Raw genomic sequence first — 20,969 nt, forward strand, 5'->3', positions numbered from 1 at the left:
CTACAAGATGGTTTTAATCGGATTTACTGCTGCGTGGCGCCTTCGCGTGAGCAGCTAAACCTTTGATTAAAATTCTCACTCACGCATCAGTGCAGGTGCATCATCTCACCAGGAGGGGGCACCCTGTTTCCGGCAGGTTCGGCAGCGGCACTGAAGCACCATAAAGACGACGTGCTGACGGTGAAGTCGGGGATGGACTGCGGCCTGTCCGTGAATGCCGATGTGGACTTAAGACCTGGAGACTCAGTCGTCTGCTTTGAGGAGGTCAGCATGCCGCAGGTCACATCCTGGGACCCTGGCTTCTGACTGCACCGCTTCCCATGATCCTCTGCTGCTCTTCTCAGGTATGGTCACAGACGTCCGATTAAACCGAGAGTCTAAGGACGTCTCACAGAATTCGTAACTTCGACTTCATCTCTTAGAGGTCGTGATGATGCGTAGACAACAATCAAAACAAACGGGCACCCATAAAGTCCTGTTTGTCCCTGCGGAATAAAACACATCAGCATGTCCATCCGTCCATTTTCGCTTGTTAGCACGATATGACCAGTTTCATTCCCATTTAGTACCAGTGTGCACTTGGATGATCTCCAACACTCTGGAGGACAGATTTGGGGGGGGGGGGGGGGGAGTCATCTCCTGATGACTCTTTTTCCAACAGCGATGACGTCACTGAGCGAAGGTCCCGACGTGCTGTTGCACGGAACGTAGACGTGGATTAATTACAAAGTTTACATACGTGTGACTTTGTCTCCTCTCTGGGCGGAGCCCTGCAGAGGGCGCCGCACCCAACACTCCTGCACATTCACGTCCTGGTACAGAGTCTATTATCTTCTAAATGTAAGGATGAAAAACCTGCTTTTTTGCCAGTTGCCTGGGTCATGTTTGAGGTCAGTGCTGAATTTCATGCTTCTCCATCAGGCACCTTGTTGAGCAGCTAAGGCGCCCTCGGGACAATAATACTGAGCCGTTGGCGCCGCGCACTGCTCACTGAACTGTCTGCGTTTGTGATAAAGGTGAGTTAATGGTCTTTTAACGAAAGTTAATTTGTTCTTAAATGATAAGACAGCCTGTCAGCAGACTGCACTTTAAGACTTAGCTGAACGTTGTCTGTGCTGCTTGTCCCTCCAGACTTGCTGTAGTTTCATTCCACCTGAAGAAAGTCTTCAGTTGCTGTTGGTTTTTTTTACTCATTCTCTTCATTTTTCCTGCCCTCAGACCCTCGCTAGTAATTTTGGGTTCCAGCTTTTCATTTTTCATCCCTGTAAAAATCTATTCCCGACTTTTTCCAAGCATCTGCTCACAGGTCCGCTGATCTGACTGAACGCAGTGCTTCGCTGTCGTATGATTGGTCAGTAGAGTCAGTGTTCGTTTGTCGCCGTTGATTCGTTATTGTGCCGTTTCTCTGTTTGCTCAGACTGACGTCAGCTGCAGACAAAAACATTTCCCAGAAACGCGCCTGCCGAGCGAGCGAGCAAGAAAGTATGTCAGTGACTGTGGACAGACTCGATCACAAATACCTTGATGTTGTGTTGAACACTTCAAAGAACATGCAATTCTGAGCTGAACACAAACACCCCACAGCTTAAAAAAAAGTTATCCACAGGGAAAATTAATTTATTTCACGTGATTCAAACATCCAACAATGATGCCTTCAAATTCAGAAAAAAAAAAAAAAAATTTTGAAGTTGCTGCACCGCAAGTCGGATTTAAAATGTTCAATAAATTAAAGCTCCGCCCCCACATCAGAAAGTTAAACGATACAAAAAAAGAAGTTCTGATGTGGAACTGAATCTCTCGGGAAGAGATGCACACAAAATCTGGATGCCACATTTGATGAAACAGAATTCAGTGTGATGTGTTCAGGTGCTGCACTGGACTCCGTCTGTCTGCATCACTTCTTCTTGGCAAACAGCTTGCAGTCGATCTGCTCTTCTTTCAGGCCTCTGACTGAAAACAGGCGGGCGGCGCGCTCGGCCAGCGTCCCTCCACATTTCAGCCCTCTGCACATCAGCGCCTCCTTCAGGACATCCAGACCAAAGTCCTCCAGCTGCTGCACTGAAGTCACAGAGTCCAGATCCAGCAGACGAGTCCGCTGCTGTGAGACAGAACCAACAGTTTATTGAAATACAAACTGACCATGAGAGAGACAGTGTGTGAAAGGAAAGCACCCTCTGCTGTTGGGTTCTGATTAAAAGTGTTTCAAAAGTGGTACCAGAGTGTGAGAGGTTTTCTGGCTTGATTTTCTTCTTGATCAAATGGTGATCATTTGTTCTAAAGTAGTCCTGCACCCTGAGGATGCAGAGCCCGGGCCGGCATGTAAGGTTTAATTAGGTCAGCTAGGTCGGGAGGTGCCTGTCCATGAACAATTTTATAGACTAGTAGCAGAACCTTAAAATCTGATCTCACTGGGACAGGAAGCCAGTGAAGAACATTACAGTAGTACGATCAAAAATTACCCCAAGCTTCCTCACTTTGTCAGTGTGATGTATGACACACGAGCCAAGGCTGAGTGTTAACTGGTCAAATTGATGCTGATGTCTCACTGGACCAAGAACCATCATTTCAGTCTTATCAGAGTTTAAAAGTAGGAAGTTTCTAGACATCCAACCTCTCACTGATGCAAGACACTCTAAGGATTTTATGTGAACAAGATTACCAGCAGTTATTGGCTTGTATAACTGAGTATCATCAGTGTAGCTGTTCGGTTCTTTGGGTCACTGGTTAATAAAACAGTAAAGATTTCATTGGTTTGGGAATCTGGTTAAAACATTAAGAGTAATTCATCTCAAATCATGAATTTTATCCAGTCATTTCAGTTATAAGTTTATATATATATCCCCATAATCCTTTGTTTGGTACATGACGGTCATTAAAACTGAACATGCGCGGTCGCGCTCATATCTTAGTAAAGTGTTGATCAGTCTCATCACTTAACCCGTTGGTATGTAGCAACTTGTAAACTCTGAAATGTGTACTGAAAGCTACCAATTACTAATGTACCTTGCTTTAGAAGCAGTTTAAAGCCCAGTTTGTAATTATTTGCTTTACTGCACTATGTTTGTGTAGTACGAAAGGAAGTTGGTTTAACTGCATCACGTGTGGTGCGTGGCGTGAGGGGGGCGTGCTCTCAGCCATATTAGCTGCAGCCAAAGCTGTGTGTTTGGTGATTACCAAGCCGAATAATGTAGCAGACAATAGCGTGCTAGGCTTTAACGGAGTCACGCTAGTCTAAAGGGCGGTCTCTGAGCGTCTCATGGGTTTTATGCAGTGTGCCAGTCGGAGCGTGGGGGAGCTGCGCTCTGCGTTAGTGGGAGATTAGAAAACCAGGGAATATAGATTGGATGGGGTTTATAAGAATAACTAAGTATACAAGTATGAAAAATGAGAAATAAAGGTTGTATTACTTGTAGCTAAATAGAATGTATTGTTTAATTGAAATGATGTTGCATTTATATTCAATGAATATAATTGTAAATTTTGTTCATTTCTTTGTGTTTTCAGGTTTATGACCTGTGGTCGGTTCTGTTTGAAATCACAATAAACTATAAAACTAGTCATACCAGGTGTGCTGCCTGTCACTAACCCAGTCGGAGGGTTGTAATTAAAACATCTGAACAATAGCAGTGAAAGGTAATCCCAAAACATCACAATATGTGTCCAAGGGGTGTTATATAAAGGGAGAAAAGCAGGGGGCCTAAGACAGACCCCTGTGGAACCCCAAATGTCATGTCACTAAGGTTAGAGGTAGTGTTACTGTACAAAACACAGAACGACTGGTCAAGTATGACGTCAGCCATGCAAGGGCACTCCCAGTAATCCCAAAATGATTTTCCAGCCTATCAAGTAGAATATGATGATCCACTGTATCAAATGCAGCACTGAGATCAAACAGCAACAGAACCGTAGTGGTGTCTGAATCCACTGCAAAAGGAGAAGATCAGATGTAAGAAGCAGACAGACAAGAACTGAAAAGACGACTTCAGAGTGAGAGTTGAACCAAGGGGCAGAGAAGGTGAGACAGACAGCAGAGGGAGGGGACGTGATTTTGGACAACTGGAAAAGTACTGCAGATGTCATGACAGAGATGGACAAGAAGGTGTTTGTGTGACATCTGGACAGAGGAAGAAAGATGAGAAAGAAGTTGAAGAAAAAGAATGGAGACAGGTGAAGAAAGACAAGAGGACAAGGAGAAGCTGCAGAGCAAGTGTCAAAGTACTGACCTGCTGAGACGTGCAACTCCACAAATCAACTCCAGAAACTTCTGTAGATTTTTCTTCGCCAGGTTCACCAGTCTGGTCTGGTTCAGGTTTTTGGTCCTCTAGGGGTCCACGGGCCTGGTCTGGTTCAGGTTTTTTGGTCCTCTAGGGGTCCACGGGCCTGGTCTGGTTCAGGTTTTTTGTCCTCTAGGGGTCCATGGGCCTGGTCTGGTTCAGGTTTTTTATCCTCTAAGGGTCCACGGGCCTGGTCTGGTTCAGGTTTCTTGTCCTCTAGGGGTCCACGGGCCTGGTCTGGTTCAGGTTTTTTGTCCTCTAAGGGTCCACGGGCCTGGTCTGGTTCAGGTTTTTTGTCCTCTAAGGGTCCACGGGCCTGGTCTGGTTCAGGTTTTGGGGTCTTTCTGTGTTCAGCTGATGTGGAGCTGCAGCTAGAAGTCAGAGGGAAAAACAAAACCAGAATCTTGCTGTAAAGTTCTGACTTTGAGTTGGGATCAGGAACAGCTGCTGAAGGGATGGGTACTGATAAGATTTTAATCAATATCGATGCCATTATCGATAAAATTTGGCTTTGCAGGTTTTCTATGTCAACATTTTATTGAGTCTTAAAGCAAATAAATATGAAACTGGTCACTGGATCCTTAAACTCTGGACATAAATAAAAATAAAATCTGTAGTTTGTCAAAATCATTTCCTTTCAGACATTAATGACAAATATAACTCCGTAGACTCTGAGCTGAACTCTTCAGCCGGCTGCTGAACGCTGAGATCAATTTAATTCATAAAGAATGGAGGACGTCTCGTTTTGAGAGGGAAAAAATAAACAGTCTGTTATCTGTATGACATTTGGAAAAAGGTGTCATTTGATTTAAAACAGCGATTCACGTTGAAGGTTTTAATTCTGACTGGAATCCATCTTTCCAACTTTACTGGGCAGAGAGCGGCGCAGCGTTTGGAGCAACGCAGTTAGAACCACAAAACAGAGGAGATCATTATCATTATTATTATTTCCTTTAGCTGAGGAACAGTAACATCAGTTTAGGAGCTGGTGAAGCAGGTCCAGCTCACACCAGAGAACCATCACGTGCTGCCCCACCAAAAGTTAACAAGGAACGAGTAAGATCTCCGCTGTGGAACAGAGGATGATCCTCATTTCCTGCCCACAACCAGACAATAGTCCAGTTAGTGACTTTAATCGGCACAAAGGTGAGTCATGATTGATGTCTTTAAATGGCTCTGAGGTTAATGAAGAAACTGCAAACCCAATGCTTCTGAAAAGCACTGAAGCTTCTGAAATCAACGTAGAGAAATGATCATTTTCATCCTCAGACACAACGGCTGCTCCGGCGTAACGTGAACTGAAGAACCAATAAGGGAATCGTTAGGCTAAAACGCTATCGATGTCAGTGGACTGAATCATTTCTCATCAGTTCTTAACAGGAACCAGTTTTCGATACCCATCCCTAGTGTAGACCGAGTCCATCACCGTTAGTGGCACATGCTAAAATGCCTACCTTCTGCTCTGTGGCACCTCGGCACCACAGAGCCCAGGATCCGCCTCCTCTGTTGTCATAGCAACAGCAGCTCCACAGCCGGAGGTGGATGGTGCCTCGTCCTCATCCTCAGAGCTCAGCAGATGTTCGACACCTGACCTGAAAGCAGCAGCAGGTTAAAGAAAAAAAAAATTCAAACAGTTTGAATCCTCACTGTGATCCAGATTCTCACCAGAAACCAGGAGAGGAGCTGGTCTTCAGCTTCTTTTTGGCCGACTGCTGCTTCTGCTCCATGTTCCGTCTCTTCACCTGGAGTCCTGAAAGAAACTGAAGTCACTCAGATCCTCACCCAGTCAAAGACCCGAGTCTAAGCCCATCCAACAGTCTGTGTCTGATATTAAAGAACAAAAAGACTGTTTTCATGAAAGTCTGAATATTATTATGCCCCACGTGGCGCTTGTGCCGTGAGGCGGAGCATATGGCAGCCAGGTTGTCCGTCTGTCCGGCCGCAATTTGTTTGCCACAACATAGCTCGGCACCTATTGCTCACAAAAACTACATATTTGGTGGGTACATTCCTTGGAGGAGTACTTCACATGGGTTCAAAGGCCGGTGACCTTGACCTACTTTAAAAAATTACCAATAGTTGAATTTGTTCGAAGGCTACTGACTTTTTATGGTCACTGTTGGCCACATCCTCTAAATCAATCAATCAATCAATCATTTTTTTTATATAGCGCCAAATCACAACAAACAGTTGCCCCAAGGCGCTTTATATTGTAAGGCAAGGCCATACAATAATTATGTGAAACCCCAAAGGTCAAAACGACCCCCTGTGAGCAAGCACTTGGCTACAGTGGGAAGGAAAAACTCCATTTTAACAGGAAGAAACCTCCAGCAGAACCAGGCTCAGGGAGGGGCAGTCTTCTGCTGGGACTGGTTGGGGCTGAGGGAGAGAACCAGGAAAAAGACATGCTGTGGAGGGGAGCAGAGATCAATCACTAATGATTAAATGCAGAGTGGTGCATACAGAGCAAAAAGAGAAAGAAACAGTGCATCATGGGAACCCCCCAGCAGTCTACGTCTATAGCAGCATAACTAAGGGATGGTTCAGGGTCACCTGATCCAGCCCTAACTATAAGCTTTAGCAAAAAGGAAAGTTTTAAGCCTAATCTTAAAAGTAGAGAGGGTGTCTGTCTCCCTGATCTGAATTGGGAGCTGGTTCCACAGGAGAGGAGCCTGAAAGCTGAAGGCTCTGCCTCCCATTCTACTCTTACAAACCCTAGGAACTACAAGTAAGCCTGCAGCCTGAGAGCGAAGCGCTCTATTGGGGTGATATGGTACTACGAGGTCCCTAAGATAAGATGGGACCTGATTATTCAAAACCTTATAAGTAAGAAGAAGAATTTTAAATTCTATTCTAGAATTAACAGGAAACCAATGAAGAGAGGCCAATATGGGTGAGATATGCTCTCTCCTTCTAGTCCCCGTCAGTACTCTAGCTGCAGCATTTTGAATTAACTGAAGGCTTTTCAGGGAACTTTTAGGACAACCTGATAATAATGAATTACAATAGTCCAGCCTAGAGGAAATAAATGCATGAATTAGTTTTTCAGCATCACTCTGAGACAAGACCTTTCTGATTTTAGAGATATTGCGTAAATGCAAAAAAGCAGTCCTACATATTTGTTTAATATGCGCTTTGAATGACATATCCTGATCAAAAATGACTCCAAGATTTCTCACAGTATTACTAGAGGTCAGGGTAATGCCATCCAGAGTAAGGATCTGGTTAGACACCATGTTTCTAAGATTTGTGGGGCCAAGTACAATAACTTCAGTTTTATCTGAGTTTAAAAGCAGGAAATTAGAGGTCATCCATGTCTTTATGTCTGTAAGACAATCCTGCAGTTTAGCTAATTGGTGTGTGTCCTCTGGCTTCATGGATAGATAAAGCTGGGTATCATCTGCGTAACAATGAAAATTTAAGCAATGCCGTCTAATAATACTGCCTAAGGGAAGCATGTATAAAGTGAATAAAATTGGTCCTAGCACAGAACCTTGTGGAACTCCATAATTAACTTTAGTCTGTGAAGAAGATTCCCCATTTACATGAACAAATTGTAATCTATACCTATGGCATGCTCTAATCTCTGTAATAAAATTTTATGGTCAACAGTATCAAAAGCAGCACTGAGGTCTAACAGAACAAGCACAGAGATGAGTCCACTGTCCGAGGCCATAAGAAGATCATTTGTAACCTTCACTAATGCTGTTTCTGTACTATGATGAATTCTAAAACCTGACTGAAACTCTTCAAATAGACCATTCCTCTGCAGATGATCAGTTAGCTGTTTTACAACTACCCTTTCAAGAATTTTTGAGAGAAAAGGAAGGTTGGAGATTGGCCTATAATTAGCTAAGATAGCTGGGTCAAGTGATGGCTTTTTAAGTAATGGTTTAATTACTGCCACCTTAAAAGCCTGTGGTACATAGCCAACTAACAAAGATAGATTGATCATATTTAAGATCGAAGCATTAAATAATGGTAGGGCTTCCTTGAGCAGCCTGGTAGGAATGGGGTCTAATAAACATGTTGATGGTTTGGATGAAGTAACTAATGAAAATAACTCAGACAGAACAATCGGAGAGAAAGAGTCTAACCAAATACCGGCATCACTGAAAGCAGCCAAAGATAACGATACGTCTTTGGGATGGTTATGAGTAATTTTTTCTCTAATAGTTAAAATTTTGTTAGCAAAGAAAGTCATGAAGTCATTACTAGTTAAAGTTAATGGAATACTCAGCTCAATAGAGCTCTGACTCTGTCAGCCTGGCTACAGTGCTGAAAAGAAACCTGGGGTTGTTCTTATTTTCTTCAATTAGTGATGAGTAGTAAGATGTCCTAGCTTTACGGAGGGCTTTTTTATAGAGCAACAGACTCTTTTTCCAGGCTAAGTGAAGATCTTCTAAATTAGTGAGACGCCATTTCCTCTCCAACTTACGGGTTATCCGCTTTAAGCTACGAGTTTGTGAGTTATACCACGGAGTCAGGCACTTCTGATTTAAAGCTCTCTTTTTTAGAGGAGCTACAGCATCCAAAGTTGTCTTCAATGAGGATGTAAAACTATTGACGAGATACTCTATCTCACTTACAGAGTTTAGGTAGCTACTCTGCACTGTGTTGGTATATGGCATTAGAGAACATAAAGAAGGAATCATATCCTTAAACCCAGTTACAGCGCTTTCTGAAATACTTCTAGTGTAATGAAACTTATTCCCCACTGCTGGGTAGTCCATCAGAGTAAATGTAAATGTTATTAAAAAATGATCAGACAGAAGGGAGTTTTCAGGGAATACTGTTAAGTCTTCTATTTCCATACCATAAGTCAGAATAAGATCTAAGATATGATTAAAGTGGTGGGTGGACTCATTTACATTTTGAGCAAAGCCAATAGAGTCTAATAATAGATTAAATGCAGTGTTGAGGCTGTCATTCTCAGCATCTGTGTGGATGTTAAAATCGCCCACTATAATTATCTTATCTGAGCTAAGCACCAAGTCAGACAAAAGGTCTGAAAATTCACAGAGAAACTCACAGTAACGACCAGGTGGACGATAGATAATAACAAATAAAACTGGTTTTTGGGACTTCCAATTTGGATGGACAAGACTAAGAGACAAGCTTTCAAATGAATTAAAGCTCTGTCTGGGTTTTTGATTAATTAATAAGCTGGAATGGAAGATTGCTGCTAATCCTCCTCCTCGGCCCGTGCTACGAGCATTCTGACAGTTAGTGTGACTCGGGGGTGTTGACTCATTTAAACTAACATATTCATCCTGCTGTAACCAGGTTTCTGTTAGGCAGAATAAATCAATATGTTGATCAATTATTATATCATTTACCAACAGGGACTTAGAAGAGAGAGACCTAATGTTTAATAGACCATATTTAACTGTTTTAGTCTGTGGTGCAGTTGAAGGTGCTATATTATTTTTTCTTTTTGAATTTTTATGCTTAAATAGATTTTTGCTGGTTATTGGTGGTCTGGGAGCAGGCACCGTCTCTACGGGGATGGGGTAATGAGGGGATGGCAGGGGGAGAGAAGCTGCAGAGAGGTGTGTAAGACTACAACTCTGCTTCCTGGTCCCAACCCTGGATAGTCACGGTTTGGAGGATTTAAGAAAATTGGCCAGATTTCTAGAAATGAGAGCTGCTCCATCCAAAGTGGGATGGATGCCGTCTCTCCTAACAAGACCAGGTTTTCCCCAGAAGCTTTGCCAATTATCTATGAAGCCCACCTCATTTAAATAAATATTGTTAGATAATATCTGTGCTAATTCTTTGTTTTATGTTAGCTATTAAGTATTTGTGTTATTTGTTTGGGAGTTCTGAGAAATATGTTAAGTTTTACTCTTATCTGTCCAAGTTTCAGACACAGGGAGAGCTCCCCCTGTTGGTGAGAGCCAGTAACATTAGAAATGTGAGACTAAACCACACCCATGTTAACACCCACAAGGTATAAAAGTGTTGTATGACTCATTTTAGGGCCCTTTCACAAGATGGACACTGTCTGTGAGGGTCCCAGACCTGGTTTCTAATGTGACCTTGAATAAACTCAAAATGAGGAATACAATGGTTTGGTTTTTGGTCAGGGGCAGAATTTTACATAAAAGAACTGGGTAGAAATAATATAATGTCAGTCTCCAATGTTTCCACTGTCTCCCAGTTTACATCAAACACACAAGGCTTCAACCAAATACCTTCCCCACACATGTACATATTACTGCACTTTACATGGAAAATAGTACTGCACCCGGGGCATTTTGTGACGAATGTCTCTAGTTAAAGACTGTAAAAGTGACAGAAATCAAAGTCTTTATCATGTGGACATGTCACAGACCAGAGACCAGGATCACTGGGAAAACCAGAGACAGCATCAGGAAAACAGTCAATTCAAACTATTTTTATTTATATAGCACCAAATCACAACAAAGTTACCTCAAAACACTTCACAGAGGTAAGGTCTAACCTTACTAACCCCCAGAGCAACAGTGGTAAGAAAAACTCCCTCTGAGGAAGAAACCTCAGGCAGACCAGACTCACGGAGGTGACCCTCTGCTTGGGCCATGCTAACAGTTACAAGGTCTATACAAAGTTTCACAAAACATAAAAGATGCAGCATTTGATGAGACGTCCATGCAGGCGTTTATTCCACAGGCAGGTCTCATCCAGCATTCCTCAGACCGTCAGTGGGCCTGTTTCCACCGCAGAGTCCGTTCCTAAGGGACACTGCAGCGTACGGCACCAGGAAAACCACACATACACCAACCCACCAGACAGGAAAGGTTAGCGTGCAGTGGATTTTTTATTTTTAGCCACAGGAAAAAAAAAAAAAAAAAAAGTCATCAGGAGAGGACACGTCCCCACAAATCGGGCAAAGTGTCAGGGATCATCTAAGTTCACACTTCTGCTAAATATGAATGAAACTGGACACTGACCTTTGAGCACGGACTCCTCAAGGCGCTCGTCCAGCTCGTTGCACTGTCGCTGGTACTCAGCGTCGCTGAAGACGTGTTTGGGCTGGGCCAGCTTCCTCTGCAGACGCTCTCGACGCCGCTGCTCCTTCTCTGCCTCGCGCTCCTCCTGCTTCTCCAACCACGCCGCCATTCTACACCCAACAACAGCACAGACCCACGTCACACCGCACCAGTTGAGACCACGTCTGCCCGCTGCAGCACACGGCCCTCACTCTTTCTCGTGGTTGACGTCACGCAGTCGTCGTCCGCTCAGATCTCTGCACGCCTCGCGGTTTGTCGTCTTTTCAATCTGAGCACCCAGAGCTCGCAGCATGGACCCGAACCCTGAAACACACAAACACACGTGTTCCAGACGCCACAGCACACGCCAACGCCACTCAGAAGTCTCACTCAACACACCTCCTTTTCCTCCACAGAGGCGGGGCACCAGCTGATAGGTGGCACCATGCTGCAGTGGGTCCTGTGGGTGGGATAATCTGTTTCCACGGCAGACGAACACATCGTCAGAAGGAACTCCCTGAAAGCAGACAAACCTCAACATCTTCAAATAAATCAGATAGACACCTGCTGGACGTCACAAAGACATTAAGACAGGTTTTAAAAGCAGCAACAGCTGAGAGAACATGTGGTCAACCATCAGGCTCCGCCCACAAACACCTTCATCTGTGCAGAACTGAGTCTGAAAAAAGGAATAGAATGCTTTTATTGTCATTATACACAAGGTACAAGGAAATTAAAAGACAACTCCCATAGTGCAAAGGTGTAAAAGTAAATCTAAAAAGACAAATAAGAATATGTACATGTATTTACAAGGAGCCAGTAGCTGTATATAAATAGAAGTCTGTACTATTCATTACATTCACCTTTATAAAAATAAATCCAATGAACAGTGCAGACTGAAGGCTAATGTGCATTCAATACCCGTAGTGCACTTGGGTACAACATGTTGGTGAGTCTGGATGTGCGGGCCTTGATGGACCGGTACCTCTTTCCTGAGGGCAGCAGTGAGAACAAGCTGTGCCCGGGGTGTGAACCATCCAAGCTGATGCTTCTGGCCCTGTGCAGACATCTGGTGTTATAGATGTCTGACAGAGAGGACAGCTGTGCTCCTATGATGTTCTGTGCTGACTTCCTGACTCTCTCCAGAGCCTTCTTGTCAGCCTGAGAGCAGCTCCTGTACCACCCCAACATGTTGTTGGTGAGGACGCTCTCTACAGAACACCTACAGAAGGACAGCAGCGGTTCCTGGGACAGGTTGACCTTCCTCAGTGACCTTAAGAAGTACAGATGCTGCTGTGCCCTTTTTACAAGGGCATTGGTGTTGGTGCCCCATGTAAGGTCCTGAGAAATGTATGTTCCCAGGAGCTTGAAGTCACTGACCCTCTGTACGGTGTCTCCCTGAATGGGGGGGTCCTCCCTCTTCTGCCTAAAATCTAGCACCAACTCCTTTGTCTTTGAGGAGTTAAGTGCCAGGTTATTCAGGGAGCACCAAGTAGTGAGGTTCAGGACCTCCTCTCTGTAGGCCATCTCATCGTTGTTATGAATCAGCCCAACCACAGTAGTGTCATCCGCAAATTTGACAAAGATGTTGCTGCTGTGGGTTGGTGCACAGTCATGGGTGTACAAAGTGTACAGCATGGGGCTGAGCACACAGCCCTGAGGGGCCCCAGTGCTCACTGTCAGCACTAAAGAGTGGTGGGACCCCATCCTGACTGACTGCAGACGGTTGGTGAGAAAGTCTCTGATCCATCTGCAGGTGTGCTCTCCAATACCCAGACTGTGCAGTTTGAACATCAGTCTGCTTGGAACAAGTGTGTTAAAAGCAGAACTGAAGTCCACGAACAACATCCTCGCATAATTGCCAGACTGTTCAAGATGTTGACACACTGTGTGGAGGGCTGTGTTGATGGCATCACCTGTGGACCTGTTGGCTCTGTATGTGAATTGGTGCTGATCAAGGCTGGGAGGCAGTAAGGACTTTATGTGCCTCAGCACCATCCACCGGCAGGACGGCTCGCTGCCTAAAACTATGAACTAAGAGAAAAACAAAGACTTAAATAAAATAAATGACTCGACTACCAAATTAGTTGTTGACGATTTTAATAATCGATGTAGTTGTGACTAGTTGTTGCAGCCCTACTTAAAACCAAAATGCATCCACAGCAGTGCCGTGGTACGTGGCTTTGGAACCAGAACCTCCTCACGCTCCGTGTTATTATCCGAGCCTCGCTAACCATCCGACCAAGACGAGAGAAAACAGAGTGAGTGAGGCAGAGAGGCTGCGCGCGGCTCCTGCAGCACCATGACGTCAGATTCAGAGTCGTTTTATGCAACTTTGTGGATAAAATAAATAATTCACGGTAATCATGATTATGAAAAATATTTGCAAATATGAAAAATAATCGCGATTGGCAAATATTGTAATAATTGTGACTGCCCTAATCCTGACCCTCATGGGGTTCCCATGATGCACTGAGTGTTTCTTTCTCTTTTTGCTCTGTATGCACCACTCTGCATTTAATCATTAGTGATCGATCTCTGCTCCCCTCCACAGCATGTCTTTTTCCTGGTTCTCTCCCTCAGCCCCAACCAGTCCCAGCAGAAGACTGCCCCTCCCTGAGCCTGGTTCTGCTGGAGGTTTCTTCCTGTTAAAAGGGAGTTTTTCCTTCCCACTGTAGCCAAGTGCTTGCTCACAGGGGGTCGTTTTGACCGTCGGGGTTTTTCTGTAATTATTGTATGGCTTTTGCCTTACAATATAAAGCGCCTTGGGGCAACTGTTTGTTGTGATTTGGCGCTACATAAATAAAATTGATTTGATCCACTTCATTGAGTTAAAAGCTTAGGGGGGAGATGTCAAAATCCAAGAATGTTTATTACCACAGATTTTATCTTCATTTATTAAGGAATGCCACACAATTTGAGTAAACACATCATTTTTTCTCGTAAAAGTGTATAACAGCGCCTTTTGAAACTAAGTCAATTCTCATTTAATAAGTCTAATTTATATCATTTTGTGTTCAAAACACATTCTGGGGCACAGTGTGTATCATTCTGCATTAGAAGGGCTCCAGCCAGATGCCAGGAATGACCCCAAAGTGACACAGAGTGTCATGATCCAGAAGCAGCAAAGTGATCCATTTCCTGCAATTATTTGCACTAGTGATGCACGATAACAGAATTTTTAACAGATAACCAATAACCCATTTTTCCAGGGCTACAGAAACCGATAATTCACCGATAAGAACACTTTACATTAGTTTAACATAAACTTCATTGTAACAAGTGGAGCCACATCTTCTCATAAACAAAAAATAAGTGCCAACGTCAATCAATCAATTTCAATCAATTTCAATCAATTTTTTTTTTATATAGCGCCAAATCACAACAAACCGTTGCCCCAAGGCGCTTTATATTGTAATGCAAAGCCATACAATAATTATGTAAAACCCCAACGGTCAAAACGACCCCCTGTGAGCAAGCACTTGGCTACAGTGGGAAGGAAAAACTCCCTTTTAACAGGAAGAAACCTCCAGCAGAACCAGGCTCAGGGAGGGGCAGTCTTCTGCTGGGACTGGTTGGGGCTGAGGGAGAGAACCAGGAAAAAGACATGCTGTGGAGGGGAGCAGAGATCAATCACTAATGAATAAATGCAGAGTGGTGCATACAGAGCAAAAAGAGAAAGAAACACTCAGTGCATCATGGGAACCCCCCAGCAGTCTACGTCTATAGCAGCATAACTAAGGGATGGTTCAGGGTCACCTGATCCAGCCCTAACTATAAGCTTTAGCAAAAAGGAAAGTTTTAAGCCTAATCTTAAAAGTAGAGAGGGTGTCTGTCTCCCTGATCTGAATTGGGAGCTGGTTCCACAGGAGAGGAGCCTGAAAGCTGAAGGCTCTGCCTCCCATTCTACTCTTACAAACCCTAGGAACTACAAGTAAGCCTGCAGTCTGAGAGCGAAGCGCTCTATTGGGGTGATATGGTACTACGAGGTCCCTAAGATAAGATGGGACCTGATTATTCAAAACCTTATAAGTAAGAAGAAGAATTTTAAATTCTATTCTAGAATTAACAGGAAGCCAATGAAGAGAGGCCAATATGGGTGAGATATGCTCTCTCCTTCTAGTCCCCGTCAGTACTCTAGCTGCAGCATTTTGAATTAACTGAAGGCTTTTTAGGGAACTTTTAGGACAACCTGATAATAATGAATTACAATAGTCCAGCCTAGAGGAAATAAATGCATGAATTAGTTTTTCAGCATCACTCTGAGACAAGACCTTTCTGATTTTAGAGATATTGCGTAAATGCAAAAAAGCAGTCCTACATATTTGTTTAATATGCGTATTGAATGACATATCCTGATCAAAAATGACTCCAAGATTTCTCACAGTATTACTAGAGGTCAGGGTAATGCCATCCAGAGTAAGGATCTGGTTAGACACCATGTTTCTAAGATTTGTGGGGCCAAGTACAATAACTTCAGTTTTATCTGAGTTTAAAAGCAGGAAATTAGTGGTCATCCATGTCTTTATGTCTGTAAGACAATCCTGCAGTTTAGCTAATTGGTGTGTGTCCTCTGGCTTCATGGATAGATAAAGCTGGGTATCATCTGCGTAACAATGAAAATTTAAGCAATACCGTCTAATAATACTGCCTAAGGGAAGCATGTATAAAGTGAATAAAATTGGTCCTAACACAGAACCTTGTGGAACTCCATAATTAACTTTAGTCTGTGAAGAAGATTCCCCATTTACATGAACAAATTGTAATCTATTAGACAAATATGATTCAAACCACCGCAGCGCAGTGCCTTTAATACCTATGGCATGCTCTAATCTCTGTAATAAAATTTTATGGTCAACAGTATCAAAAGCAGCACTGAGGTCTAACAGAACAAGCACAGAGATGAGTCCACTGTCCGAGGCCATAAGAAGATCATTTGTAACCTTCACTAATGCTGTTTCTGTACTATGATGAATTCTAAAACCTGACTGAAACTCTTCAAATAGACCATTCCTCTGCAGATGATCAGTTAGCTGTTTTACAACTACCCTTTCAAGAATTTTTGAGAGAAAAGGAAGGTTGGAGATTGGCCTATAATTAGCTAAGATAGCTGGGTCAAGTGATGGCTTTTTAAGTAATGGTTTAATTACTGCCACCTTAAAAGCCTGTGGTACATAGCCAACTAACAAAGATAGATTGATCATATTTAAGATCGAAGCATTAAATAATGGTAGGGCTTACTTGAGCAGCCTGGTAGGAATGGGGTCTAATAGACATGTTGATGGTTTGGATGAAGTAACTAATGAAAATAACGTCTTTGAAACAAGTGGAGTAACACAACCCAAACAAGGTCTTGCTGATTTATAAAAAATAGTAAATAAAATATTTTTCTCAAAATATAACCTTAAACGTAAAATACATTAAACTATAATTAACTATAAATTAAATAATAAAGTAGTGCATTAAGTGTCTCCCCTCAGGAATGACAACATTCAGTTACAGAACATAAAAAGATCCAAGTAAACAGTTCATGAAAGGCAAGAAAAACTTACGTGCCCACATTACTCCTCTGCTACAACTCAACAGGTTGTAATGTTTTGACCTTATGTTCATTCTTTTTTCAATTCAGGGCAAATAAGTGGAAGATTTTTCTTCACAAACAGAATCATCTCTGCCTTCTCACATCCTAACCAGTTTCTTTTTTCGTCCATCACATTAGCAGCTGCAGAAAACAAGCGTTCACTGTCAACGCTTGTGCAAGGTACAGACAGGTATTTCCTTGCAAGCTGAGCCAAGTTTGGGAAGCGGTACTTGTTCTTTTTCCAGTAGTCCAACGGTGTCATGGTGGCTTTTTGAGTGAGCACGGGGAGTGTGGCTTCAGAGATGTAGGCCTGTAACTGACAGTTAAACATATGTCAGAATAGTATAGGTCAATCAAATGATCAAATATTTTCATTTCAATATTTACCTGCTCTTCCATTTGTTTTTGTTTTTCTGGCTGACCAACTCCATCTGTGTTTTCCTCTATTATTTCAGCAAACATCTCAAGGAGAGAATTGCTTCCACCTGCAACAGGCTTTGTTTCTGGCTCAACCACCCTTACATCTGTAAAAGGTCATTACCAATGTTAAATAATACATTTGTTGACAGATAAATTGGGATAAGTAAACAAAGAATAGTACCTGAAATATCACAGTTGTTGGCTCTTTAATTCCTCCAACAGCATGTTCTTTGAATTTTCTTTAGCTTCAGTAGTGAAGTAGTGGTTCTTATATCTTGGATCCAACAATGTGGAAATTAAATACAAGGGCTCTTCATCAATGTGACCAAATCTTCTGCTGGCAGCCTCCAGTAAGGTGCTCTTTGCAGTTTTTACACCTTGGTCAGAGGAACAAGTCTTGTTCAAAAGTCTCTTCAAAGCTTGGATGGCTGGGATCACATCTGCCATTGAAGCTGAAGCTTTGTTAATGTCCCGAGTTAGTTGTTCACAAGGGTCAAGAATGGTCAGCATATTTTCAGTCAGTGTCCACTGGTATGAATTCAGCATTGCTGGCAATTTTCCAACCACTCCATATACAGCCAGTGTTTGTTTTTGCTGCAACAGACTTTGTAGCATATAAAAGGTGCTACTCCACCTTGTCGGAACATTCTGTTGTAGTCAAGTGGGCTTAACACCTAGCTGGGTTTGTAATGTTGAGAGAGCAGTAGTGGCAACTTGTGAATGTTTAAAGTGGCCAACATTTTTCATCCAATTGAGATACAATCAGCCACACTCCTCTGACTTAGCACAGCTTCATTTATAGCATGTTGCACTGTGTGTGTGCCATGCAGCCCAGACTTGAGAGTTGACACAGATCCATTGCTTTTATCGTGTTCTTAGCATTATCCCACAGGACAACATGTACCTTATCTTTTGCAATATCCCAGTGCTTAAACGAATCACAAGTTGCTTGTGCCGTGTGGGACCCGGGGAGCTCTTGGGCGTGTAGAACAGCTTTTTGAAGTTTAAAGTCTTTGTCAATCCATTGTGCTGTCATACTTAATGTGCTCAATTGGCTCACGTCCAAATGTCTGTTGTGAAGCTGAAATAGTTGCAGTCAGACTAATCTTTCGTCAGCAGACTGTAACTGTGTGCGGCCACCACATTGTATAGCGCAGGTAGGCAAGTGTCTGCAAAGTAGGGGCGACTTGGAATCTCGTAGCGGGGTTCAACGTACTGCATTAGCTGACAAAATCCTATGTCTTCAACGACTGAAGAAGGCTGGTCGTCAAGTGTAATAAACTGTATGATTTTGTTAATTGCTGTCGCCCTTGGGTCTTTTTGTTGTGTTAAAGCTCGTCGCCTTTTTCCCTCCTGTGAAACTTCTGCAGAGCATGCATTGTAAACTGCCAATGAAATGTTTTCCTGAGACACGGTAAAGAAAGCCCAAACGTACGATGCTATTTTCTGTTTTCTAAACACACCACTCAGCGCAGCAAATTTACGACACAAATACGCGACAACACGGTCACAGAAGGGAGGGGTTGAGGAATACAAGGCGCACAGCACTCAGATCAACGGTGAAACTGGGATGAAGAGTCTTTATTATTATCATCGAATTTTTTAATTAGCGTAATTATCTGCGTGACATCACAAAGGCCATTATCGTCCACTGATCATTATTGTGCATCCCTAATTTGCACCACACATAATGTGGTTTCACAGTTTCAGTAGAAGGGCTACACCATCCTGACTTCTTCAGCTAGATAACATCCAAATACCCAATACAACAACACATAATAAAGGACATTCAGTTGCATTATGGCTCTGTATAGCGGGACTTTCATAAAAGTGATCCAGAACTGGGCAACTGACTGTATGCCCCCCATAATTCATACCGGGGCAGAATAAAAATGTAACAGAAGTGTCGAGATGGAGGAGCGATTAGGGGACGCAAAATAGAAAAAAACATATAAAGTAAGTGAGTGAAATGACGGCAGTTTCAGTCATTTTGCAGCTTTTTGTTCACACTTACCAGAAACACTGACAGTATTTTTGTCATTTTGTCTTTGACATGTTCATGTCCAGACTAATTGGTTTAATGTGTAAAACTGTGCTTTCTTCTAAATTATTTAATGATAGAATATATTTTTAACAGAGTTCATGAACCTTTATTCAAGCTGTTTATTGAGAACTTTGTGGGAAACTGTTCTGACCTTTAGTACAAAAAAAATTAAAAAGCCAAGCTGAGGGAAAAAAAAAAAAAAATTTACTTCATCTTCAAGCCCTTAAAATCAAGACAAATAAAAACAGGAAAAGAATGCAGAGCTCTCAAGGTGAGATATGCCCAAGGAGTTCATTTCCGCCAAATCTCTTTTAAGTCATCGCAGTGGAAAACGTGACAACATAACGACTATTAGCCTGTCGGTGTGAGACACCTCTGACAATGTCATTTTTCACATTTTAAAATTATGTTTTAAATGTTTATTTGTCCGTTCTTATTTATGTCCAGCTTGTAGATTTTAAATTGTTTTTTACTGTTACGAACCACAAGTCACGATATCAAACTTTTAAAGTCTCTAACCCTAAACTCTAATTTCAGGAACTTTGTGGTAAATCTCGCCGTTATTTAGTTTCATTTCTCTTTTATTTCGTTTTAAACGGTCCGTTAGCTCGTGTTTTTGTTGGAAAAACTCACCGTCTGCTGCACAAAATACGTCAGAACGTCTTTGACCGACGATTCTTGTGGGAAAACGACACAATTAAGACGAATTTTACTCAAAAACGGAGCACAAACAAACACCTCCATGTTAGCTGCTGTGCTAGCTTCGCCAGTCTTCTTCTTCTGTGGTTTTGCGGCCGTCGCTGCGTTAGCGCCACCTGGTGTTTTGACTCGGCGTTCAGTCTTCATTCAAAACATTTCTGGCCACATTCTGACAGTTTTAATTTTTTTTCCCTCGACACGTCTGATGTTCTGTAATCGTGTTTCCTGTTTAATTGTTCTGCACTTTAAATGTCTCATGTTTGGTGATGCTGATGTCTTTGCTGGAGAATGAAGGTCCACGTTTTCAGGATCCTGCTGCTTCCTGTCTCGTTATCAGACTCGGACTCTAACCAGTGACCTGATGTGAGGACTGGATGTCTTTGGTTCCAGGTCTCTGTGGAGGATCTTTGGGTCCTGCTGGAATGACTTTGTGTCCAATGAACAGTTACTTAGTGAGACTCAGATGAGGATGATCACTGACATGTGAGGGAACATCAGACACCACATTTAGTCCATGTGGGGAGTTTCTCTGGACATGATCCAGGACACAGGTGGACCCCAGAGACTGGAAAAGGTCAAAGACACACCCACCTGTCACCTAGCTGCAGCAGATAGTTATTTTGGAGATGTGGGGGGTGGACCGGCTGTCTGTCTGCATGGTTGTCATCCAGGAACCGTGGCAGTCAAGTGGTCATGGATGTGGTGAAACATGCGCTGCCAGACTTGACTGACTGACTTGAGGATCTGACTGATTAAAATTTCACCACGTTCACTGAATTTTAACACAATAATTTTGCATGAGTTTGGATGTGGGAGCAGCCGGAGGAAACCCACACAGAAAGGTCACAGGTGAGAATCGATCCCATGACCTGTTGGCTGTGAAGCAGCAGTTTTAACCACTAAGCGACTGTGCTGAAGGAAAACTCTTGATGTTTTATTTTTACGCAGGAGTTGGATGGTTCTGAAGCCTTTGATCT

The 20,969-nt window shown here is 42.8% G+C and overlaps 2 protein-coding genes and 1 long non-coding RNA gene across 4 annotated transcripts in view; 1 reads left to right on the top strand and 2 right to left on the bottom strand.

The window, feature by feature from the left end:
- mtif2 (mitochondrial translational initiation factor 2) overlaps positions 1 to 340 on the top strand; it is a 31,372-nt gene extending 31,032 nt beyond the window's left edge. Inside the window, exon 14 of the mRNA XM_034187969.1 lies at positions 137 to 340. Coding sequence (XP_034043860.1) covers positions 137 to 306 — 170 coding nt within the window. The 3' untranslated portion in view covers positions 307 to 340. The remainder of the gene's footprint in view (positions 1 to 136) is intronic.
- Positions 341 to 1,591: 1,251 nt separating this feature from the next.
- sde2 (SDE2 telomere maintenance homolog (S. pombe)) lies at positions 1,592 to 20,092 on the bottom strand. 2 transcript variants are annotated; one of them, XM_034187972.1, is made up of 9 exons: positions 19,927 to 20,092; positions 11,648 to 11,765; positions 11,461 to 11,572; positions 11,210 to 11,379; positions 5,940 to 6,024; positions 5,729 to 5,866; positions 4,608 to 4,645; positions 4,224 to 4,321; positions 1,592 to 2,095 (listed from the first exon to the last, which is right to left on the bottom strand). In XM_034187972.1, exons 1-9 carry the CDS (start codon positions 20,035 to 20,037, stop codon positions 1,895 to 1,897), a joined length of 1,071 nt encoding a protein of 356 aa, XP_034043863.1. In that variant the 5' UTR covers positions 20,038 to 20,092; the 3' UTR covers positions 1,592 to 1,894. The 2 variants fall into 2 exon arrangements, with proteins under 2 accessions (XP_034043863.1, XP_034043862.1); XM_034187971.1 differs by having other exon boundaries at positions 1,592 to 2,098.
- LOC117525987 lies at positions 16,456 to 19,906 on the bottom strand. Its single transcript, XR_004565185.1, has 3 exons — positions 17,431 to 19,906; positions 17,217 to 17,353; positions 16,456 to 17,145 (listed from the first exon to the last, which is right to left on the bottom strand). It is a non-coding gene; the product is annotated as an uncharacterized LOC117525987 (long non-coding RNA).
- Positions 20,093 to 20,969: the final 877 nt, after the last annotated feature.

The sequence above is a fragment of the Thalassophryne amazonica genome, chromosome 15 (assembly GCF_902500255.1).
Source record: "Thalassophryne amazonica chromosome 15, fThaAma1.1, whole genome shotgun sequence".
Classification (NCBI taxonomy): domain Eukaryota; kingdom Metazoa; phylum Chordata; class Actinopteri; order Batrachoidiformes; family Batrachoididae; genus Thalassophryne; species Thalassophryne amazonica.